The following is a 26,144-nucleotide window of genomic DNA, read 5'->3' as shown; positions in this document are numbered from 1 at the left end:
AATATGTCGTCCAATGCCAATGCAACCCTTTTCGTCATTGCCCATATCAAATGTTAGCAGACCACATTGTAACGAGGACTTACTTATTTGTTCTATTGCTTCTCAAGCTACTCCCTCCCCCGGGAAAACTCTGAAGAATTCTGCTTCCAGCTGAAGATTCAACCCTATGAACCGTCGCCTTATAAAAGCTGTTTCATGGAACGTTGCAGGCTGGGCCAATAAGATGGTAGATTGTTCTTTTAGGGACTTTTGTATGACATCATGTATACTTTGCCTCCAAGAAACCTGGGCCACCACCTTAGCTTCCCCTGTTCTCCCAGGATATGTGTCCTTCTTGTGCCCAGCGGTTCAGTCGACTAAGGGTGGAAGACCAACAGGGGGCTTAGCCACTCTGATTTCCTCTGATTTAAATCTTACTGTTTCTCAGTTATCAACTTCACCCTCTAACAATATCTTGGCTGTTCAGATGGTATGGCCCACTAATCTGAAAGTGTTTCTTGTAAACGTCTATGCTCCCCCAGCTACATGTAAGCAGAGAGCTATGACTTTCTGGTCAGAATTAGACTCGACTCTACACGAAATTTATCAGTTAGTAAGAAATCCCCTCATTTTGTTAACTGGGGACTTTAATGCGCGCTTGGGAGCAAACAACCAAGATATAGGGGAGAAAATGGGTTTGACTCCGGAGGATTTATCTTTCATTTCCCCCAGGCTATCCTGTGATACAGTCATAACCGCTGCTGGCTGCTCATTGTTTGCTTTAGTGATTAAGTTTTGTTTATTTATCTGCAATGGCAGCTCTGATTCTTTGTATGCAGACTCCTATACATTCTTTGGGCCAAGAGGCTCGAGTGTTACTGATTTTACGTTGCTCTCCTCTGCATTAAGACATTATTTTATGGATTTTACTGTATTGTCTAGACCTGAAAGTGATCACTTACCCATATGTTCTCTGTTCTCACTGCAATCTACCTTGACTTCTCCCGGAGGTATCTTTACTAAAGATCTCACCCTTTGGGGGTCCAGGAGGCTACGATGGGATGGAGACCTCCAAGACAACCTGGTTGCTTTCCTATACTCACCAGCCCTTCTAAATTGGCGAAAACAATTTTTAAATTCTAATGCCCCCTTGGACCTTTATAGAACACTTACCGAGATATTAAGACCTCTACTGTCTACCTCTCGCCCCTTATCCAAGAGACCTAATGGATGGTATGACAGCAGTTGTGTACAACAAAAAAAGGTCTTAGCTGGTGCTTTACGAGCCCTGAGAAGAGTAAACTCCCCTGAAAACTTAGCCTCCTATATCTGTAACCGCAGGGCTTATAAAAATCTTCTGCACAGTAAAAAGATAAAGTTTGCCCGCCAGCAATGGGCGGACTTGTCTCTAGCCTTAATGGAATGAAATTCAACTACGTTCTGGGCTATCATAAGGGGAGGGATTAAAGGGGATTCCTCTGCTATTGATAACTCGATCACCCCCTCCCAATGGTGCCTACACTTCACAGCCCTTTTTGCCGGGGATCCCGGGATAGATATCCATCTTAGTTTACTCAAGGTGACTCTGCAAACCTGTGTGGAATGGCCACCAGTGTGTCAGGAAGAAGTGTCTGTATTGATTAATTATCTATCTTCCAAGAAAGTGCCTGGTCAGGACATGGTCCCTGCTGAGCTCTATAAAGCTGCTCCAGGTTGGTGGGCACCCATTTTTGCAAAATTATTCACTTTTATCAATCAGTCTGGTTCTATCCCGAAGGGATGGTCTGATAGTATTGTGGTTCCAATTTATAAAAAGGGCCTTAAATCCAATCCTAAAAACTATAGACCCATCAGCCTCATTGACGTGGCTGCAAAATTATATTCCAAATATTTGCTAGAGAAATTGCAGCTTTGGGCCATTGAGAATAAGAGTATTGCAGAGGAACAGGCGGGCTTTGTGAAGGGCAAATCTACTTTAGATCATTGCTTTACCCTTACTCACCTGATCCAGAAATATGCCTTCCAAAAGAGGAAAGAACTTTTTGTGACCTTTGTAGATTTTTCCTCGGCGTTCGATTTGATCGATAGATCGAGACTCTGGCAAAAACTCGCGGCCACTAACATTGACCGCTGCCTGCTTTGTCTGCTACAAATATTCTATACCAACACTTATCTTAGGGTTAGAGTTGGTGCTAACGGATCCCTCTCTGAGACAGTGCCCATTCATAAAGGGGTCCGGCAAGGATGCCTTTTGGCGCCACTTCTTTTCAACATATGTAAACGGTATTGTTGATGCCTTAGCAGGCCTGACTTTTTTTTTCCCCCCATGATGTTAGGTAACACGCTGTCAGTACTCCTCTATGCGGATGATCTAGCATTGATCTCTATTACCCAGGTGGGTATGAGGAGATTATTATCTGCGCTAGGTTCCTATTGTCGAAGTGAACGTCTTGAAATAAATTATTCTAAGACAGTGGTGATAGCATTTGGGAGAAAGCATAAGCAGCATGTTTGGAGGTTAAACAACCAACCTATACTCCAACTGCGCCATTTTAGATATCTTGGCCTCACTTTCACTCAGTCTCTCTCCTGGAAGTTACATTCTGAAGCAATGAACCTTAAGACCTCTAATTCCATTCACTCGTTATATCATTTTTTCCACCTTAACGGTGGAAAACTTGTTCTGCCTGTAGTTGAGGTCTTCCAAAAGAAATTCACCCCAATCCTACTGTACGGTGCTGAGATTTGGGGTTATGCAAAGATCCCTTCCTTAGAGAAGCAACAAAATGCTTTTGTCCGTAGGATACTAGCCCTCCCTAAAGGGACTCCATCTGCCCTATTAAGATCGGAACTAAGACTATATTCCCTAACAGCGTTAGCTCATGTAGCCCTCGCCTCCTTTTGGCTTAGACTAGCTGGCATGGATGATTCAAGGTTAGCTAAATAATGGTATCTAGAACAACTTCGTAACCCTGATCCAAACAATTGGCTTACTAGGACTAAATCTGTTTTAGCCTTTTATGGGATTAGTATCGAAACTGCCTCCTCATATGTTTCCTCTAGAGCTAGAGCACGACTCAGGGATAGAATTATTTTTTATGCCTCGAGGTGGGATTTGGCATATGCCTCCCAGTCCTCCTTCTCTCATTGGTTTCCAATGTATAAAACAGCATTCTCTCTGGAGCCCTGTTTTTCTTTTTTAAAATCACCATGGCTGAGATCCGTTTTTACTGCCCTTTGTTTTCAGACCATGCCCTCAGCATATCTGGGAGATATAGCCAGACTCCTATGCACCTCCGATGCTGCCCATGCAACTCAGGTGAAGTGGAGGATATCACTCACTATTTGTTGTTCTGTACCCTTTATAAAGACTCTCGGGCCAAGTTCCTATCCCCCATTAATCTTAAGAATAGGACCCCTTTGGAACAAGTTTGTCTTTTACTTGTGGGAAATGACTCTTTTATTACGCATCAAGTTGCTCTTTTTGGTCATGCGGCTGCCAAAATTAGAGCTAAACTTTTCAGATAGCTTTTTTTATTTTCCAATTTTAAAATGGCTTTTTAAGTCACCACAGTTTTACATTGATGTAATTATAGTTATGCATTCACTTATTCGATACCCTTTATGTGATTTTAACAAGTGGTGTAAATTCTGTAAATGTTTGTTTTCTAAATTTATGTTTTGTATGTTTGCGATGGCTTATGAGCTGTAAGCAATAAAAAAGTTCTTTCTTTCTTTCTTTCTTTCTTTCTTTCTTTCTTTCTTTCTTTCTTTCTTTCTTTCTTTCTTTCTTTCTTTCTTTCTTTCTTTCTTTCTTTCTTTCTTTCTTTCTTTCTTTCTTTCTTTCTTTCTTTCTTTCTTTCTTTCTTTCTTTCTTTCTTTCTTTCTTTCTTTCTTTCTTTCTTTCTTTCTTTCTTTCTTTCTTTCTTTCTTTCTTTCTTTCTTTCTTTCTTTCTTTCTTTCTGTAGTCGTTGTTCTGTCCAGGGTTGATGTCCAAGAATGATTACTTAGACTTACAACATAACACAGAGCATAACTTCTTAGGCCCTGAGTTTAGAAGAACAATAATTACATAACAATTATCTTTTTTGCAGTATTTTCAGGGCTGGTGGTGAAGGTCAGTATGGTTGGGCATTTGTTGATGGACCTGCCTCTCCTGACAGCTCTAGTCTTGTTTGCAAGGAAGCCTCTGGATTGGTTTCTCCAAAGGAGATGTGGGTCGAGCCCCATATTTCCTTGATTCTACCTTGTGTCAGCTTGCAGTTTACCATTGACCCTTGAAGCAAATACGTTTGAAGGGATTGTCATCTCAGCATCGGTGAGCATGTAAGCAAGTCCTCTGCATTCTGCTTGAGTAGCAGTCTGAAAGATCGTATCTTATTCATGGCTTTATATTTAGTGATTCCAGACTATTGTGACAGCAGAGTCCTCTCTCTGTGTCACGCTGGATTTGAAAGCTGAAAAGGTTATTGCTGGCTTAAGGGGGGCATTTACATATATCTGCGTTAGCATTTTATGCAGAGTTTTGTACCTTCTTTCAGTTTCCCCCTTTTTATCCTGGCCGTAGCATAGCAGATGCAGGCTTTACAGAGATTGTTTGCCTGCCACTCACCCCAAACAAAGGGAACTGAGTAGTGAGCTAGGGCTCCCCTGGTTCTGATCTCTCCTCTGCCATGAATTTGTTAGGTGGGCTTTGGCATACCACCTTCAATCTCTCCCTCTCTCTGTGTATGTGTGTGCGTGTGTGTGCGCGCGCGTGCGCGCAAGATTGGTCTATCTTCCTGGGGTGGGTTGGGTGAATTGATTGTCAAGAGCTTACTGAGTAAATGTGTGTAGAATGCTTAAAGCACTTAAATATGCTACATATAGGTCCAGTTCGCACATCGCAGTAAGCCATGGTCTGAAATAACCTATGGTTTATTGTGAGGAAAGAGCATGGCCGTGCATGCTGCTCAGTAACACCTGCTTTGCTGCTCCCGTTTCCAACTGAGAAATCAATCACAGAATGGCTGGCTGAGTGTTGCATGCACAACATGAGTGGAAATGAAGGTTTGTTCTTTGCTTACCACTTATGGTTTGTGTGGGAGAATTGCACGTAATGGTAAGGCAGCTGCTTTCAGCTTGAGAACAGGAGGAGCAAGGAGGGTGTGGCTGAGCAGCATGCTGCTCATTCCCTGTAAACCATGGCTTATTTCAAACCATGCCTTACTGTGATGTGGGGAGGAGGCCATATTCTGTCGTACTGCATCAACTTGTCCATGGTATTTACTGTTTAGTTGTTGCCCCTCTGACAACAGTAAGAACACGGGATGGCGTTTCTCTTCCTGATGTTGCACTTTCGTTTTGAAATTCCCATGTGCTTCTGCTTTACCTTGTAGCAAAGGCTGTCATCTCTGCATTGGGCTGCAGTTTCTTGCTGGCTTGACATCTGTGCTCCAGACCGCTCTGCCGCCTGCTCTGTGATGCTTATGCAATTGCCTCTCTCTTCTTCCATGGTCTTCCAGTGCTGTTAAGCTGCCACAGGGAATGGTAGCCCCAGAAAGGGCTGCTGAAAAGCCAGATGTGTCTTTCGGCACTGAGTTTTATTTATTGTCTATTAGAATTTTTTTCTTACAGTGAGACTTAAGGGCTGATGTTGTACTGCAGGAAATGCTTGGAACTGCCTGTCTGAAATAACTGAGGAGGCAGCATAGAGAGCGATAAAATGCTTCCGTGACATTCTCTAGTTGTGTAATCTTGAGAAAGAAGGGATGGTTCAGTTTCACACTGAAAACTGTGAGAGATTGCAAGTATGTGTGTGCTCTGTCGATTTATGCTGCTGTGATCTAGTTATCCATCATACTGGGGGTTCTGAAGAACCGCTGCTTTTTAGAACCCCAGTTAGCATCTGGTTTTTAACAGGGCTCATATTTTCAACAAGGGCTTAAAAGATTAGTACCACTGACTCTGTCCACTGATGTATGCATTCAGAGAGACTGGCAAAGGGCTTTTTAATGCTCTCCTCTCCTGGTATCCTCTCCTGGTATGAACAATGATGAAGCCTACTCCATAAGCAACTCGGATTTCTCTCCAAAATTAATGCCAGCTTCAGAAGAGGAATTGTGTCGCAGGACTGCATCAGCCTAGAAAAGAGTTAAATTCCTTCTCCATGTTTCCGCTGATCTTTAATTATTGCACACGTACACACACACACACACACAGAGAGAGAGAGAGAGAGAGAGAGAGAGAGATGCAGGATTAAATGCATGTTAGATGCACAGTTGCATTTAACACTATTGTAGTTTGGCCCTGAGTTGCAATTGTCCAGAAATATGTCAGCCTGACACATCTTATTTCCTCATCACCCAGAAATTTATTTGTTCTTTAAAAGCTTTATCTAACTTTTAACCTTGAGTTAACCTAGAGTAGCTTGTGGACAAAGACGGTGACAAACAGCAATAATAATATAAATAATTGAAATGTCCAATTAAAACAGACTGCAAAACAGCATAAAATACAATATGGCAGCAGCACTTAAAGTACAAGTTCTCTGTCACACATTGTGAAGAACTGCTCACTCCTTCCGTAGGGCTATCTGACACTTTTGTTTTCCCGGCTATGACTTTTACTTATTTCTCTGAATTCTGTTATCAGTGCTACCCTGTATCTTAATACCAGTGCACTTCAGTTCCTCCCCCTATCCAAGTCTAAGCCGATTTCCCCATTAACAGTCCTCTCCAGATAACACACATCAACTAGACACTGAGGACTACACCTGCGTTCTTCAGTCAGATCCTCGGGAGCCTCTCAGGCCTTCTGCTGTAGTCTTCCCCCGGTCCAGCAACCATCGTTCTCAGCAGTTCTGCTGACAGATGGCTACGCAACTCTCCTGAAGGCTTCCCCACAAAACCTCCTTGGCTCTAGCTGAGTGATGCCGTCTCTTGGTACCTTTCTGGGCCACTTTCTTCACTCCCTCGATGTTCACTACCTGACTCCAACTTGCAGCTCTTCCTGTAGCCACACACCAGGCATTCTGCTGCTGTGCCCGTCTTAAAGGAGCTTTTATTTTGAACTGAGGGAGGACTAAAAGTCTCTAGTGATACCACCCAGGAAGACACAGGGAAAAACCTCTCTTCTTCCACCCCCCCCCGACCTCTACACAAACAGGACAGGACTGCACACTTGCCGTGCCTTCCAAGTTATATTTGGCACAAATTCAATTTCCTGGAAATCTCTGCTTTCATTTACCAATAAAAAATTAAAGTTTCTAGCCATTTTGGTTGTGAACATGTGCTTGAAGGCATATGGGTCATGTTCTTAGAATAATAAATGCTATTATTTATGTATTTATTACGTTTATATCCCACCTTTATCTCATGGAGCTGAAAATGGCATCAATGGCCACCCCCCTCCACATTACCTTCACAACAACCCTCTGAGGTAGGTTAGGCTGAGGAACTTCATGGCTGAGTGTGGATTTGAACTCCCAACAGTCTAAGCACTACACCACACTTGCTTTGCACATGGAAAGTCCTAGGTTCCGCAGATCTAGTTGTAAAAGGATTTTGGGTAGCTGAGCTTGGAAGGACTTTCTGTCTTGGAGAGCTGCTACCAGCCAGAGTGGCTTGGTCAGATGGGCCAATGGGATTGACTTGGTACAGGGCAGCTTCCTATTTCGTGTGCTGTGTGTAAAATGTCCAGAAGCCAAAAGGGTTGTTAAATAAGATTATTTGAGTAAAAACCTACTCAAACACCAGGAGGTGTGAGTCAGATGTCAGTGTACTGGTTATCTCCTTGGGGCTTATGGAAACTGGTAAATATTGCATCATAGTCTGCAAAAGAACAAATGTAGGCTTATTTGCATAATTATACACTTTGCAGAATTGGGGTTTTGGGGGGGCTATTTGTTTAGTAGCACAGAATAGACAGCCATGCAGGATACATAGGCATCCACGTAGGGATTTGTGTACCCAACAGTCTTAAGTTGGTTGGCAAGCACACATGAGCTACAGATGTGGCTTCCAGGGTTTGGTGTGTGGACTGCACCCTGCATTGAAGTCCAGTCCCTGAATTGTCTGCTTCTGCCCAGTCACAACAGGCTCATGTTCTGCAGCCAAATCCTTCCTCCACCACTCTGTTCTCCAGCAAAGCCCTTTCCATGCCACTTGACAGACAGAGGAATTTCCTGGCTTAGTGGTACAAGGAACGACGTGTACCACACAATTCAGATTTCTCAAGCAGACATGTGCAGCTAATCTCACAGTGGTGAATTCTTGAGTCCAAACTAAAAAAACAGGGTTGACTGTATAGAATTGGCCTGGGGCCAGGGGGCATGGTCATGTTAGCTTGTCACACCTGCAAAATAATGCCAGTGAATTAATGCACATAAGGAATTTGCTACCTCAAGACAAAGTGATGGCCACAGCTATTGGCAGTTGCAGTTAAACTGAGCCTCTTTGCCCAGAGACAATATACCTCTGAGTACCAGATGCTAGCGACAAACAGAGGAGGTCTTTTGCCTTCCTGTGTTTTCTTTGTAACCTTTCCTAGGGAATCTGGGTGGCAACAACTGAAAACAGGAAGATGATCTAGATGGACCCAGCAACAGGGCAGCTTGTGCCCCTTCTGTTTAGCTAGGGGGCTGGTCTAGTGAAACTTTTGGTGAATACGTCTTTTGTGGAGTTAGAATTTCAGCTTCTCCCAGTATTTGGAATCCTGCTTGGCTTCTGATGTTAGAGTATGGATAGCCCTATATTACTTGTCCATAGGGATGTGGGAAAACTCAGGAAAGAAAACATCCCCCCTTTTTTCAAAGCCTTTTTTGTTTTCACAAAAAAGTTGAAAAATTTTGAATTATGAAATATTTTCTTTTAAAATGAGGAAAAAATTGTTTAAAAATGTTTATTTACTTCCCCCAAATGATTTCAAAAACCAAGTAAAAGGAAGACTTTTAAGTAAGACTGTGTACAGGACCAGATCATTATAATTCTTGTGCGCCGAGGACAAGCAAGTCCCGAGTTGTACACCGAGAGTGCAAGTTTCAAATGCAAAGAGCAAGCGGCGCTTCGGCCTCTGGGAGAAGGAAGGAGGATCCAGTGCCTCTGTGTTTGTCAGCTTTCTCTTGTCGGCGGATCTGTTTCTGTCCTCTTAACCAGGCCTGGCAAAGGAGTGGGAGTGGGAGAAACATGGAGCAACACAAAGGAGCAGAAGTCAAGAGTGATAGAGGAAATGAGGCGGATTAAATGTCATGTAGCATTCATTGAGTCTTGCTTCCCTCGCCCGCTCTTTTCCTTTGCTCTTTTTATGGAAGTTGGTGCTTTATGTCTGCTTGACACTGTCGGGGACTGAAGGAGACCTAATAATTGTCTTTGATTTATTTTTTAAAGGTTTTTTTATGTTTTGTTGCTTGTGAGTTTGCTACCTCCTTTGGGAGGAAGAGTGGGATATAAATTTAATAAATAAATAAATAAATACAGTTTTAATGGTTTCTTCTGTTTTTACTGTGTTTGCCTGCTCCTCATAAACAGGCAAAACCAAAGAGGAGATGTTAGGGTCTTTACTATTCAGCAGCTTGTAGCTCAATTTGTAACAAAAAAATTAAAAAGTAATTTCAATTTGTCGTCATTGTACTGTACTTTTAATATTCCAAACATGATATATAATGAGCACACCTAGTAATCTTCCTATATTATATTTATGTGAGCATCACACTACCTGTGAACGCTTCTGTGCAGGTGGGAGGGGGGTGGGATGGTGGGTAGTGGCGGCGGCAGCGGCAACAAGAAATTAAGTGGTGGTGGGGCTGCAGCGAGTGCTGGGGGGCGGTTTAGGGAGCTGCCTGGGAGTGGGGGGGAGGTATGGTGACCTATGGGGGTGTGGGCGGCTATTGGCCACCCATGGAGGGGCTCTAGTACATAATACATTTCAAGCTGGCTCATCTGTGACCAGCGTTGATCTGATTTCAATCAAATTGATTTAAATTGCTTCTCTGAAGGACTCAATTTTAATGATTTAAATCAGTTTAAATCACTAGTCAGGTTCATAGAGGTGCATCAGCTTCATCAGGCCAATGTGGCCAGGTGTGAGAGCAGCTTGGGACCCAGCGGATCCTGGACCCAGGGCCTGTTCTAAAGGGTGGCCAGGTGGGGCACTGGCCCGAGGGCCCCTGGAGCTACAGGAGCCCCTGAGGGACCCCTCCGCACACCTTCCGTGATATGTGGCGGCAGCCGCAGATCGCAGGGCAGGAGCTTGTGCCTGCCCGCCATTCCCTCGCCCCACCTACCTGTCTTCTATCTTTTAGCATTGCCCTTAATGAAGATGGCAGCTGAGGTTTCCCTAAGGTGCTGAAGCCCCTGTCGCCATTTTGGTTGATGGCAGAGATGCATGCGTGTAGTACGCACGCGTGCCATCAACCACGATGGCGGCGGAGGCTTCATCACCTTAGGGAAACCGTGGCCACCATCTTGGTTAATGGCTATGCTAAAAGACAGGCAACAGGTAGGTGGGGAGCGTGGGGGGGCACGTGTGTATGTGCGTGCACGCATGCACCCCCCCCCAGGGCCTGGGGAAAGCTGATGCCCAAGGGCCCCGGCATGCCTGGGGCCGGCCCTGCCTGTACAAGCTGCACCCTGCCCCTCCTTTGGACTGCCCCATTTCAGGGCTGTCTGCCAAGCTCTGCTGGCAGGGATACTGCAGGCAGCTGTTCCACCTGCCTCTTGGTTGGGAGGAGGTGGGAGGTCCTTGCTGGCAGAGTGGTCAGCGGATGCCTCTGCTCAATCCAAACCCCTCACAGCCTGGCATAAGGAGGGTTTGGAGTACAGACAGGTAGCACAGAATTGCAGGGATGGCATCAGGAAGGCTAAAGTTGAGAATGAGCTGAAGTGAGAGAGAGATGCCAAAAGCAACAAAAAAAAAGTTTTCTTCAGGTACATCCATAGTAAAAAGAGAAAAGAAATGGTGGCTCAGCTACTCAATGAGGATGGCGAAACGATAACAGATGACAAAGAAAAGGCAGAAGTGCTCAATTCCTACTTTGGCTCAGTCTTCTCCCAAAAGAGGGTCTGTGACCCTACTGAGAAACATGAAGTACAAGTTGAAGGGGCAGGATTACAGCTTGAGATTGATAGACAAATTGTCAAGAAATACCTAATCACTTTGGATGAGTTCAAATCTGCAGGGAACTGCATCCTAGCCTAGAGTATTGAAGGAACTAGCTGAGGAGCTCTTGGAACAACTGTCTATATCTTTGTGAAATCATGGAGGATGGGTTGAAGTTGTCACACAGAGGAGGGCCAGGATCTCTTCTTGATCATCCAAGTGTGCAGGACACAGAATAATGGGCTCAAGTTACAGGAAGCCAGGTTTCGACTGAACATCGGGGGGGGGTTCCTCTAACTGTTAGAGCGGTACAACAATGGAACCAGTGACCTAGGGAGTTGGTGGGCTGTCCAACACTGGAGGCATTCAAGAGGCAGCTGGACAGCCACCTGTTGGATATGCTTTAAGCTGGATTCCTGCATTGAGCAGGGGGTTGGACTCGATGGCGTTGTAGGCCCCTTCCAACTCTTAATTCTATGCTTCTATTAAGGGCCGGATGACTGGAGGAGGGTAATGTCCCTATCTTCAAAAAAGGGCAAAAAGGAGGAACCTGGGAAATATAGACCAGTCAGCCTGACATCAATACCTGGGAAGATTCTGGAGCAGATTATAAAGTGGTCAGTCCGTAAAACCTTGAAAATAATACAGTGATTACTAGAAGCCAACTTAGATTTATCCAGGACAAATCCTGCCAGACTAATCTTACCTCGTTTTTTAATTGGGTAAGCTCCCTTGTAGACTGTGGGAATGCTGTGGACATAATATATCTCACCTTCAGCAAAGGTTTTGACAAAGTGCCTCATGATATTCTGATTAGCAAGCTAGCTAAATGCAGGCTGGGTGGAACAGCTATCAGGTGGATCCACAGTTGGCTACAGAATCTTACTCAAAGAGTGCTTGCCAGTAGTTCTTTCTCAAGTAGGATTTCACAGGGCTCAGTCTTAGGCCCAGCGCTCTTCAACATTTTTATGAATGACTTGGATGAGGAGGTACAGGGAATGCTTATCAAATTTGCAGATGAAACAAAATTGGGAGGGATAGCTAATACCATGGAAGACAGAAACAAAATTCCAAGGGATCGTGACAGGTTGGAGCATTGGGCTGAAAACAACAGAATGAAATTTAACAGGGATAAGTGCAAAGTTCTACACCTAGGAAAATGAAGCAAAGTGCATAGTTTTAAGCTGGGGGATACTTGCCTCAGCAATATTACATGTGAGAAGGATCTTGGAGTTGTTGTTGATCACAAGTTGAATATGAGTGAACAGTGCAATGTTGCTACAAAACAGGCAATGCTATTTTAGGCGCCATCAACAGAAGCATAGTTTCCAAATCACATAAAGTGCTAGTTCCCCTCTGTTTGGCACTGGTTAGGCCTTATCGTTAGTATTGTGTCCAATTCTGGATGCCTCATTTTCAGAAGGATGCAGACCAACTGCAACAGGTTCGGAGGAGAGCAACAAGGATGATCAGGGGACTGGAAACAAAGCCCTATGTAGAGAGACTGAAAGAATGGACATGTTTAGCCTTAAGGGGAGATATGATAGCACTCTTCAAGTACTTGAAAGGTTGTCACATAGAGGAGGGCTAGGACCGCTTCTCGATCATTCCAGGGTGCAGGACAAGAATAATGGGCTCAAGTTACAGGAAGCCAAATTTCGACTGAACATCAGGAAAACCTCTGTTAGAGTGGTACAACAGTGGAACCCATGACCTAGGGAGGTGATGGGCTCTCCAACATTGGAGGCATCCAAGAGGCAGTCAGACAGCCCCTTGTCAGGAATGCTTTAACCTGGATTCCTGCACTGAGCAAGGGGTTGGACTCGATGGCCTTATAGGCCCCTTCCAACTCTTCCATTCTATCATTCTATGACTAGGCAAATAAGTCTTTCACTGCAGTCGAAATTTGTAAGAATTGCAACCAGCTTTATTTAAGATGAGAGAGAAATTCACAGTTGTGGTGCTTGAACCTTGAATGCCCTCTTCTGTGTCGTGATGTATCAAATTTGTGGCAAATGTGATTGCAAAGAGGGTATCCTCATAGACCTTAATGCAGCCTTTCCCAACCAGTGTACCTCCAGATGTTGTTGGACCACAACTCCCATCAGCCTCAGCCAGCATTGCCAATGGCTGAGGCTGATGGGAGTTGTGGTCCAACAACATCTGGAGGCACACCGGTTGGGAAAGGCTGCCTTAACGTATGGGCAGGTCTACATTATAGCATACTGTAAGAACAAAAAAACTAGGATAAATATTTTTATCTCACCCCTTTTCTCTTTCTTTGTTTTCAGAGTCAGTCTGAGATAGTGCCTATGAACGGCTGCAACAGCATGTGTGATTTTATTTCTTTGTTATAACAAACCTTACATTTCTTTATTCTTTCAACTAACAGTCTTAATATTCCAGTTATTTGTGCACTCTGTTGCAATATATATAAAAAATCCAATAAAAATTAGTCAAAAATTACAATCTATCTCATCTAGAAAACATGTCAAAGAGAGCCTGTGGCATTCTGCAAGATAAAATTCTTTGTCTGGACAATCGCAACACAATTTGTTGGTTGCAAAACTACAGAGTGACAAAATCTAAGCTGGTTGAGTCCTCTTTAAAAATGGTGATGCGGTCTCAAGTATGGGAGAAAATTAAAGAAATCTGTATTTGAGAACACAAGACTGCAAGTGCACATGTGCTGTCCCCTGGAACTATTTTATATTTTATAATGGGACTACAACTACCATCAGCCCCGGCCAGTACGGCCATATGATGTGGGAGCTGATGGGAGTTGTCATCCAAAACATCTGGAGGGCACTAGATAGGCAAGGGTGACCAAGTTTAAGTCTGTTGCCTAGCTGAGAGTTAGTGGTCATTTATTCTTCTAATGGAAGCTTCATCTGGAGCTGGTATCTCTTCTTTCAGTTGACTTGCCTGGCTACCTGAATGCTTCTGAACAGTTTACTCTTGAAAGCTGCTGTTTTCATGAGGCAAAGCCTGTTTGTTCAGTGTACATCTGGAAAAGGAAGGGAGGTTCTAATGTGGGTGTTATTCAGATTGAACACAGAGGAAAATGGAAGTTGGACGTCATGACCTGTGTTTTGGAAAATGATGTTTTGTCAGTGATAAGTATTTTGTCATTTCCTACTTCTGGGAAATGAATTAATAAAATGAAACTGCAGACAATAGTTCTGTGTAACTTTTCCCAGCCACAGAAACACCTGGTGTATTGGTGAAAATATTAGGAAAAGTCATACAGATAAACTTGAAATGGAAAGAAGTCTTGGAATGTTCAGGGAGCGTTTGTGGAGGAGATGATATTGAACCTGCGACCTGCACTGGCAGATTGTAGTAGTGCACTCCAGAAAAAGCTTTACTCCATTCTGTTGATGCTATAAACTGGCAGTTAAGGCCTAGTCTACATAGGTAGCAGAATTAAGAAGTAATTCTAACATTTTTAAAAAAGTTTCTCCCTTGTCCATCTGCATTGCTGTCCTTGGCTTACCATCCTCAGTTGTTCTCTCAGGACAGGGAGGTGCTGTACTCTGTCCTGAGAGAAGCAAGGCAGGGGAAGATGTGAGATTGCTTCCTTCAGGTCTAAGACCCAGCTAGCTGATAGACTTCAGGGCATGGAACTGGGTTGGCTTATAATCTGACAGATAGCCTTATTCCTCAAGGAATGATTGGTTATCTCTCGAGGTAGTAGTCCTCTCTCTATTTTTTAGCATGCGAATGGGGAATGAGTAAGAGCATAGCATCTATTTTTTTGGTACCAGTTATTGTTCAGAAAGCACTTCCCTTCTTTTGGTAGCTCGAAAGCAGTGTGGGAGGGGGCCCTGGGAAACGATTTGGCTGTGTGGGTCAAGATTTAGTCCAGCAGGCCCTTAGTAACTACATACCTAATGGAGGACTCTATAATTTATTTATTTATTTATTTATTTAAAACATTTTTATGCCGCTCTATCTTCCTGGAAAGCTCAGAGCGGCAGACAACTCTATAATAAAAGAACATAGACCGAGAATACCTTATAAAAGCAAGACATACACCATAGATACAAACTTATAAGATAAGATTAAAATAGTAAAAACTGTATACAATACAATAAACACATAATTACTCCATAATCTCTCATGGTCAAGAGATTTCCTATTCCTCAGTCCAGGTTAAATGCAAGACGGAAAAGGAACGTCTTGACCTGGCGACGGAATGCCGGAAGCGAGGAGGCCGACCGGACCTCTATTGGCAGGGAATTCCAGAGTCTAGGGGCGATAACAGAGAACGCCCTATCTCTGGTTCCTGAAAGATGAACTTGTGAGGTTGAGGGTATCCTAAGGAGCGAATTATCGGAGGACCTGAGAGAACGGGGGGGTTCATAAGAAGACAACCGATCGGACAGATAGACAGGGCCCAAGCCGTGAAGGGCTTTAAAGGACAACACCAGCACCTTGAATTGAGTCCGGAAGCAAGTTGGCAACTAGTGGAGCTGTTGCAACAGGGGGGTTGTATGGGCACGAATGTCAGCCCCTGTCAGCATTCTTACTGCTGCACGTTGAACCAATTTAAGCTTCCGAACTGTCTTCAAAGGCAGCCCCACGTAGAGTGCGTTGCAGTAGTCAAGCCGGGATGTAACTAGGGCGTGAGTTACCTTCGTCAGATCAGACATCTCTAAAAACGGGCGCAGCTGGCGAACCAGTCTTAACTGGGCAAAAGCGCTCCTGGACACAGCAGAAACCTGAGCTTCCAGGTTCAAAGCCGAGTCCAGAAGCACACCCAAGCTGCGGACTTGAGTCTTCAGGGGGAGTGTAACCCCGTCTAACACAGGTACATTCCACGTTTCTAGTTTGGCCCCACGACTGACGAAGAGCATTTCTGTCTTGTCTGGATTTAATTTCAACTTGTTCACCTTCATCCAATCCATCACTGAGGACAGGCACTGGTTCAGGGGTCGAACGGCTTCCTTGGCATCAGGAGGAAAGGAGAAGTAAAGCTGGGTGTCATCTGCATATTGATGGTAACGAACTCCAAACCTCCGGATGACCTCACCCAGCGGCTTCATATAGATGTTAAATAACAAAGGAGACAAAATAGAACCCTGTGGAACCCCGCAGGTCAAAGGCCAGGGGGCTGAGCAGGAGTCTCCGAGTATTACCTTCTGGGTTCGACCCTCCAGGAAGGAGCGGAGCCAGTATAAAACAGTACCCTGAAGCCCCATCCTGGATAGGCGATCCAGAAGGATACCATGGTCGATGGTATCAGAGGCCGCCGAGAGATCCAGGAGAACCAACAGGGACACACTCCCCCTGTCTAATTCCCTTCGAAGGTCATCCACCAAGGCGACCAAAGCCGTTTCGGTCCCGTGGCCAGGTCTGAAACCAGATTGGAATGGATCGAGATAATCCGTTTCCGCTAGGAACCGTTGAAGTTGACTAGTCACCACCCGCTCCACTATTTTACTTAAGAAAGGTAAGTTGGATACTGGTCGATAATTACCCAAACATAATGGGTCTAAGGAGGGTTTTTTCAGTAATGGTCTCACAAACGCCTCTTTCAGGCATCCCGGCAGGGAGCCTTGTTGAAGAGAGGCATTGACTACTCCACAGACCCATTCAGCCAGGCCCCCTCTGGCTTGTTTAATGATCCAGGAGGGACAAGGATCAAGCGGACAGGTGGTAGGTCTCATTCCTCCAAGGAGGCTGTCTATATCTCCAGGTTGAGCAAGTTGAAAGGAATCCATCTTAATTGGACAGACAGAGGCCGAAGGTACATCCTTAGAGACTGCATCAAAATTGGCTTCTAAGTCGGAGCGGATCTGATCGACCTTATTTGCAAAATAAAAGGCAAATTCTTGACAACGGGTTGGAGACAAATCCACGTTGTCCTCAGGATGGACAGGGTTGAGCAAATTTTTAACCACTCGGAATAGTTCAGCCGGCTGATTAACGGCTGATGAAATAGAAGCTGTAAAAAAGGCCTTTTGCGTAGATCGTCTTGTAGTCGAATAGGTTTTCGAGAATTCTTTAACGACAAGTCGGTCAGATTCGTTCCGAGTTTTCCGCCACCGTCGCTCTAGACCCCGACGAGTGCGTTTCATCGCCATCAGCTCGTTGGAAAACCATGGGGCCGGTTTTGCTCTGGAACGCACAAGGGGACGCTCAGGGGCGATTGTGTCAACGGCCCTGGTCATTGAACTGTTCCAGAATTTGACCAGGGTGTCTACAGAATCACTTATTTGGGAGACAGGGAATTCCCCAAGAGCTGATAGGAAACCAACTGGATCCATCAGTCTCCTGGGGCGGACCATTCTAATGGGTCCCTTCTCCCCGCGGTGGGTATGAGTCGCAGTTAGACTAAAGCTGACCAGGTAATGATCCGTCCATGACAACGGAGCTATAGAAAAATCTACCACTCCTGGATCATTATCATCCTTCCCGCATAGAAAGCAAGATTAAGGGTGTGACCAGTTGTATGAGTAGGGCCTGTTATTAGTTGAGACATCCCCATAGTTGTCATGGCCACCATAAAGTCTCGGGCATCTCCATGAAGTGGGGACTCCGTGTGGATATTGAAGTCACCCAAAACTAACAGCCTGGGATTCATAGGTGGTAATTCATAGGTGGTTTTACCGTCCAACGTGGCTTTTCCAGATCAGGGCCTCCCTGCTGTTGGTGGGGAGACGTCGATAAAGGTACTTAATGGTGCACATTCTTGGAATGCGGGTGGGTCTCTGAATTCTGGGGTAAGGTATTGGGGGAAATAGGTTCTATTATTGGAAAGAGACTGGTACAGGGCCCAAAATTATGCGTAGTATCCATGTTCTGTGAGGAGAATTCTCATATTATGTTCTAACCATTAGTTATTTTTCTGTTGGTGGCAGCTCACTTAACTATTTCTCAAGGCTGGAAAGATGCTGCACGCTATACAGTGGGCATGTGGCACGAAAAGGCTTTGCATATGGCAACATTAGAAAAATTAACCCATGAACTTAAATTGATCAGAGGGGAAGCCGCAACTGAAGATTTTGCTGTAATTTGGTGCCCTTTTATATCCTATATGAGCTAGCATATGCTGTCCTGCCAGCTCCTGATGAAGTATGGTTTTATTTGGAAGCACTACTGAAATTTGCTTAAAGTCATATCTCCCCCTTCTCTGTACTGATCCAGTCTCACCCCGATGTGTAAAGATAGTCACCCATGAAGATCTTATATATGTGTTTTGTTTGATGTATTGACGTGTCTTTTTTCTTTATCAATTTTGTTCTCACTCTGATTGCTTTTAAAAAATAATAAAGATTTAATTTTAAAAAAACCACTTTAGTTTGAACAGAAGTGTTCAGGTACTTACACATTCATTTGTGCATTGAAAATCATGCAGACTATAAGGGCTTAATTTCCACACCCTGTAAGCCACCTTCTTCAAAGTGGTCCCCTGCAGATGTTTTGTTCTGCAGCTCCCATCCATCTCAGGCAACATGGTTGTGCTCCCAGCACCACCCCCACCCCCACACCAAATATGCCCATGCTGCCTGGGGCTGATGGAAGTCTGGAGGGCACTTTGGCAAAGGCTGCTGTAAGCATTGGTCTTCATGCAGTGCATAGTTAAGCTGTGGAATTTGCTCCTACGGGAGGCAATGATGGAAACCAATTTGGAGGGCATTAAAAGGTTAGACAAATTCATGGAGGATAAGGCTATCAAAGGCTACTAGCCCCAATGGCTATGCTGTGCCTCCATAATCAGAGGCTGTATGCTCCTGAATACCAATTGCTGGGAACCGCATGGGGGGAGAGTGCTCTTGCGCTCAGGTGCTGCTTGCGGGCTTCCCATAATGGGCATGTGGTTGGCCACTGTGAGAACAGGATGCTGGACAAGATGGGCCATTGGCCTGATCCTACAGGCTCTTCTTACGTTCTTAATTGCACATGCAACACAGAGAGAGAAGCTTCCTCCATATAGTTGTCATTTAGCAACGGCCTCCTCAGTTTGGCACAGACCATCTTTGCTTAGTTAAGAGAGCCCTTCTGGGAGAGTCAAATCAGACACTGAGCATGCGCTGCAGTCACTCAGCCTTGCTGAAAATGTATAGACTTACATAAAGTGTTCAAAATGTTTATCACTTGATAAATTTGTAATAGAGTTTATCAAACAGGCAGGACAAGGTCACTGCTAGTCCCTCGAATTTGTGGACACAGTATAAAGTGGTACAAGAACCACAACCATGACCTAAAGATATGTCTGGGCAAAAGAAGGAAATTTTGAATTGCTGATCACTGGACCTGTCTGAAATTTGGCCCAAGTATGGCAGTCAATGGGTATGGCAGTGGCACAATGACCTAGGGAGGTGGTGGGCTCTCCATCACTGGAGGCATTCAAGAGGCAGCTGGACAGCCATCTGCAAGGGAAGCTTTAAGTTGGATTCCTACACTGAGCAGGGGGTTGGACTCGATGGCCTAATAGGCCCCTTCCAGCTATGATTCTATAATGGCGGGGAATTTTTCAAAGGGCAGGATCAGGGATGGCACCAGGCATGATTGGGCCTTTGGGGACTAGTTTGCACTGGGCCCTTTGCACCATAGCCCAACACCCACCCATAAAGCCCACACACCCCACCTACCTCTCATGTCATGTGTATGATGCCTGCTGTCAGCCAAGATGGTGAAGGGAAGTCGGCCCCCACCGCCATCTGGGTGAGGGCAGGCATGCATGCATGCATAGCGCACACAGCATTCACACTGACAAAAGAGGTAGGTAGGGTGTGCAGGCAGGCTTATTGAAGCCCGCGCTGTCTGTATTGGGGGGGGCTGGGATGCTGTCCGCGATCCTTGGCAGGGTTGGGTTGCAGGACCTAATGCTGCTGCGGATCACAGAATGGGAGCACCTATCTCCACTTTGAGAGGGTTTGCCATTGTCCAAGATGGGTTGTAGTTCCTTTATAGGTACCTAGGAAGCTGCCAGACCCCTGGCCCATCTAGCTCAGTATTGTCAACCCTGACTGGCAGAAGCTCTCCAGGGTTTCTGGCAGCAGCTTTTTCCAGCCCTACCTGGAGGTGCTGCCAGGGATTGAACCTGGGACCTTCTGCAAGAAAGGCAGATGTTCTACCACTGAGTTATGGCCCTTTCCGTACCTGTAGAACCTTCAGCCTGGGAGTTGTAGATGGCAGTGCGGATGGTACAGTGCTCACTCCCAAGATTTGGCTTATCTGCTATCCTGAATAAATGGCTGGTGTTGGGAGACTTGAGGATGCCCTTTTTGCCCCCAGAGCAACAGACAAATGCACAGTAAAAGCTCCAGGATGGCTCACCGGGGGGGAAGAGAACCCTGGCAGGGTTGTGACTTATGGATTGTGTCATGTAACTTAATCGCACAAAGTTGCCTTCCCCAATCTGCTGTCCTCCAGATGTTGCTGAACTACAACTTCCACCATTCCTCACCACTAGCCATGCAGGCTGGGATGATAGAAAGTTGCAGTCCAAAACATCTGGAGAAGCACCACATTGAGGGAAGGCTGGCTCCTGGTGGAACCTCCATCCAATCTCTGTTGCAGAATGTGATGAACATGGTGCACTGTGGAAATATTTGTTGTGGTTTGGCTGTAAAAGTTGTAGTTTGTAGAGTGAGATGAATTGGCATTATTAATTGGCATTCTTCAGCGGTGTTGTAGTACAAATTTTGTTCTAAGGTAATACCACCCAGAAAAGCACTAGGGATGACTTTGTGGAAGAGCAGGCTTCTTTTTTATTTATTTTAATTGAACAAAATTTATATACCACTTGCATATAAAGAACTCTAAGTGGTTTGCAAAACATTAAAGTTATCAATGAAACAGTTAAGAACAAGTAATTAAAACCATTCTTGCTTTGCCTTCCACAATACTCCTGTGGAAGCCAGCCGCTGGCTGTTCCTTTAACATATTATCTGCAATGGAAGTGAGAACTGAGGGCTTGCTGAAGACTGACCACCAGCTGAGTTCCTGGCAGAACCTCCCAGCCCATGCCTAATGTTCTGTCTATCTGTCCTTTCCCCTATGCCAGCCTTCCCCAACCTGGTGCTCTCCAGAAATTTAAGACTACTCCAACTCCCATCAGCCCCAGCCAGTATGACCAGTGGGAGTTGTAGTAGTCCATCTGGAGGACACCAGGTTGGGGAAGGCTGTCCTGTTCTCACAGAAGATGGCACTTTGACCTCCTTACAGGTAGGATTTATAAATACAACAAAAAGTGAGCAACAATAATGAGAATTTCCCTTGACTCTATATGGAAAGCATGGTGTGTGTGTATTCATTCCAAGCATCTCTGCATAATGCAAATTAATGGAGCAGGAAAACACCATGTGGCACAGTAATGAGATTACATAATTGCCTGTTACTATCATACTATGCATGTTGGGGCAAAAAAATTATAATTTCACATCTACGCGGGTCTGAACTGGCATTGACTGACCAGGAATAAGACCTTGGGCTTGTAGTGGATAGGTTGATGAAGATGTTGACCCAATGTGCGGCAGCTGTGAAAAAAGCAAGTTCCATGCTAGAGATCATTAGGAAAGGTATTGAAAATAAATACTGCTGATACCATAATGCCATTATATAAATTTATGGTGTGGACACATTTGGAATACTGAGTACAGTTCTGGTCACCTCACCTCAAAAAGGATATTGTAGAGTTGGAAAAGGTTAAGAAAAGGGCAACCAGAATGATCAAGGGTTTGGAGCGACTCCCTTATGAGGAAAGGTTGCAGCATTTGTGGCTTTTTCTTTTGGAGAAAAGGTAAGAGGTGACATGATAGAAGTGTATAAAATTCTGCATGGCTTGGAAAAAGTGGATTTGTTGTTATGTGCCTTCAAGTCAATTACGACTTATGACGACCCCATGAATCAGCGACCTCCAAGAGCATCTGTCATGAACCGCCCTGTTCAGATCTGTAAGTTCAGGTCTGTGGCTTCCTTGATGGAATCAATCCATCTCCTGTTTGGCCTTCCTCTTTTTCTGCTCCCTTCTGTTTTCCCCAGCATTATTGTCTTCTCTAGTGAATCATGTCTTCTCATGATGTGTCCAAAGTATGATAACCTCAGTTTCATCATTTTAGCTTCTAGTGATAGTTCTGGTTTGATTTGTACTAACACCCAATTATTTGTCTTTTTCACAGTCCATGGTATCCACAAAGCTCTCCTCCAGCACCACATTTCAGATGAGTTGATTTTTCTCTTATCCGCTTTTTTTCACTGTCCAACTTTCACATCCATACATAGAAAGAAAAAGTGGATAGAGAAAGGTTTTTCTCCCTCTCTCATGATACTAGAACTCATGGACATTCAATGAAGCTGAATGCTGGAAGGTTCAGGACAGATAAAAGAAAGGACTTCTTCACGTGGCGCATAGTTAAGCTGTGGAATTCACTCCCCACAAGAGGCAGTGTCGGCCACCAAGTTGGATGGCTTTAAAAGAGGATTAGACATTCATGGAGGATAAAGCTCTCAAAGGCTCCTAGCCACAATGGCTATGCTCTGCCTCCACAGTCAGAGGCAGGATGCTTCTGAATACCAGTTGCTGGAAACCGCAGATGGGGAGAATTGCTGTTGTACACATGTCTTGCTTGTGGGCTTCCCAGAAGCATCTGGTGGGCCACTGTGAGAACAGGATGCTGGACTAGATGGTCACTGGCTGGATTCAGCAGTCTCTTCTTACATTCTTAAGCCCCAGAGTAAGTTCCACAACCCTTGCAACCTCACTGCTTGGAGAATTTGGGGTGCACATAACAATATCATGGTTACTAGCTGCTGACAGACTATGAATTTTATCAAATCCTTTATAAGAAGCGAAGAGGAGGAGATGCAGAGTGGAAGCCTCCATCTTTGACAGTAGTGTGGCGTGCCACACACTCTCTAGCTGACCCAACAGGCTAGACTGGCCACTGCTGCAGCCAGAGAAGGAAGCCTGGCAAGCGACACCCAGAAGTCCTCAAGATAAGAGAGCAGCGAGAGAGTCGGAGGGGAGGAGGGCGGAAGGAAGAAGAGAGAGGAAACCGGAGAACAGTGAGGGGGAGGGAAGAGCCACACTCCATTTTTGGATGCTCTCTTGCAGGATTGACTGGCAAATCTTTCCTGCTGACAGAGCCCTCCACAGGCATTTAAGGGGGTGGGGCGGAGGCTTCACCACTGTAGATGTGTCATTACTCTGGAATACCAATATTTCCACCAGCTGGTTTGCATTTATGCCACTTCCTAATGCTACTGTGCTGGTGTAAGCATGGCATAGAGTTGTGCCTTAAATGGAGACTAAATTTTCCCGTTTTTAAGAAAAGCACCAGCTACTTAGCATTACTTGAAGCTTAAGCTCACATTTTCAACTCTGCTTCTCAAATGTTGAATTCAGATTTGTGCTTTGAAGGTGACATATTGCCTCACAATTAAGTCTTGGAGTGCAGAACAGATCAAGCCTGGACTGATTGCACCAGACAGAGCACCAGCGGATCAGCGACTATATGCTTGGCTGGGGAAGGGAAGATAATGCAAAACACAGTCTCAAAATGGCATAAAAACTGAACACACCAAACATGCCTCAAAACAGTGCCGCTCAAGTAAGGGCCATATCTCCACCCTACATTTAAAGAACTGTGATATCACCTTAACAGCTCTGGCTTCCCCAAAACTTCGGCAGACAGCAGCACTTCCCAGTGGTTGCCTGCAAAGGACATGGGATCAGAAGATAAGATAAAGGCTCTTGTAATGTTCTTGAGCCATCAGCCGTACATATGAGGAATGCCTCTTCTAAGATGATGCCTCTTCTATTACATGTGTATTGTCTAAACACAAAGTATGCTTCTTGTTTCAGAAATACTGTTTGACTCATGTGCGGATTTAAGATGTAATCTTTCAGTTGTCTAATCCTCTAGAGTATTTCTGATACCAGTAAGTATCAGCAATTCCCAAACTATCAAGAAGCACTGACATATGGCAATAAATTAAGTCGATCCACGCTTCCATGAGGCTGCCTTTCATGTTGCTGCATGATTTACCCTCCTGGTCAACTTCCGCTGGGGATGAATAATCCTGGCATGGCTTTGCATTGCGTTTATGATTCAATTTTAGGGGCATAGCAGAATTGCCCACCCTCAGAGGATGAAGCCCTTTGTATCTCTGCATGAATCACTGCTTTGAGTTGTCAAGCGGCATGCCCAGAACAGTGACTCATGCAGAAACGTAAAGGATTGGCTCCACTGAGCGCAGGCGATTCTTACACTAGCATGCTCTAAAAGCAATTCCTTTCTATTGTAAGAGTTTTCTTCTTCCAGTTTTTATTCAGGGAAAAGAAGTGTCTTGGAGAGTCTAGATAGCCATTACCCAGATATTCCTCCAGACATCTCAGAGTGACTTCTGTGTGGTTCCCAGGTGATCTCCAAGGCCAGACCTGCCTACCTTCAGCAGCAGAATTTCTTGCTTTCAGACCATCCTCTAAAATGACTAGCTGAACATTTGCACGTCTTGTGTCTACAGGTGGGTTTGCTCTTGTCTTTCTGGTGAGAACCAGCAATGGGATGAAATGTGCCCTCAAACGAATGTATGTCAACAATGAACACGACCTACAAGTCTGCAAACGGGAGATACAGATCATGGTAAGCCAATGTAGTACTCGGACTCTTGGAGTTCTTGCAAAATGTTTTGAATAGGTAGTGCTGCATGGATTGGAAAGTTGGACCTGCTTGTTTGACAGATCTGGAGGGGGGGAGAAACATTGCTATTAGGATTGCTACAAAGTCTGCTGATGTTTAAAATTGTAACTGCTTTAAACTAACTTGAGTGGGAGTGAGGAGTTCAGGTGTCAGAGCTTGGTGAGGAGATTCCAGAAATAGAGAATAACCAACAAGCAAGCATGAAAGAAGAGGGAAAGCGGAAGCAAATTCAGGTTTGAAACATTATTTGGGTACCTGGAGAGTAGGGAGAAACAGAAAGAAGAAGACAACAGTAACACTTTTTTTTTTTGCATCATGTATGGAGATAGCTTGATTATGTTTTGAAGTTGTTTTTCTTGGATGTACTGTATATTTTTCTGGTTGTGGCTTACAGTAAGCTGTGCCTCTGTTCTTACCTTTTCCAGAGGGATCTTGTGGGACACAAGAACATTGTTGGATATATTGACTCCAGTATAAACTCTGTGAGCAGCGGAGATGTATGGGAAGTCTTGATCCTCATGGATTTTTGCCGAGGTGAGTACTAGCTCAATGGAGCCGTATTTACGAACTTGCATAGTATGGCTCAGGTTCTCAGACAGCCTGCATAATGTTCAGATATGCAGATGTTTAGAGGTCTGATTAGATCATAGCCTGCTGATCAAATTAAAGAAGGGTAGAGGTAAAAAGTTCACAAAAGTTACTAGCCCCCGAAGTTTATCTACCTCAGGCAACTGGCAAGCAACCATTTAGAAGTCATGCTTAGAAAAGAACTTCGGATGGTTGTTAAATAAAGCTCATCTCAAAAGAGATTTATAAGCCCCTGAATTTCCCCCCAGCTCATATTGAAATTAGAGTTGGACAATCATTTCCCACCTCTCCTGTGCAATGTAGTAGAGCTTGTTGCCCATTATGTTACATAGGGGAAATGGAAGAGGCTGCACAGACCCAGCCTGAGGGTGTGAGAAGAGCCTGTGTCCTGCTTAGGACCAGAGGGGGAGCAGACCTACTCCTCCATTCCTGGGTTGGGCCCCTGCAGGTTCATGGAGCATCTTTGGCTCCATTAGCTTGCATCAGAGGAGAAATACCCTTCAGGGAGGTGGGCACATAATTTTTCCAGGCCTCCTCAGATAGGTTTGAAAAAATGTCTTGCTTTTGAGGTGAAGATCTTGGATGATTTCCTGGTTAACCTAAGGCAAGCTTTGGAGAGCTCTGCCATCTCGAGTTTGTTCTGTCTGATACTTATTAGTTCAGAACAGCAACGAGGGAAGAGTAACCACGTTTAGTCTGCTCCGGCAAAAAGGAAACAATCCGGTGGCACTTTTAAAGCAGTCTCTTTGATGGCAGCATCAGAGTTCATAGGCGAGAGCTTGTCTCACTGGACGCATGAATTCGGGAGGGCGGGAAGAGCAGAGCAGGGGACGACGGAGCTGTTAG

The 26,144-nt window shown here is 44.8% G+C and overlaps 1 protein-coding gene across 14 annotated transcripts in view; it reads left to right on the top strand.

Moving 5' to 3' along the window:
* AAK1 (AP2 associated kinase 1) overlaps positions 1 to 26,144 on the top strand; it is a 112,801-nt gene that overhangs the window by 20,243 nt on the left and 66,414 nt on the right. For all 14 annotated transcript variants that reach the window (XM_061593244.1, XM_061593241.1, XM_061593242.1 and 11 more), the window contains exons 3-4: positions 24,535 to 24,653; positions 25,136 to 25,244. In XM_061593244.1, coding sequence (XP_061449228.1) covers positions 24,535 to 24,653; positions 25,136 to 25,244 — 228 coding nt within the window. The remainder of the gene's footprint in view (positions 1 to 24,534; positions 24,654 to 25,135; positions 25,245 to 26,144) is intronic.

Source organism: Rhineura floridana, chromosome 12, assembly GCF_030035675.1.
Source record: "Rhineura floridana isolate rRhiFlo1 chromosome 12, rRhiFlo1.hap2, whole genome shotgun sequence".
Classification (NCBI taxonomy): domain Eukaryota; kingdom Metazoa; phylum Chordata; class Lepidosauria; order Squamata; family Rhineuridae; genus Rhineura; species Rhineura floridana.
This window is presented reverse-complemented; position numbering and strand designations above follow the sequence as displayed.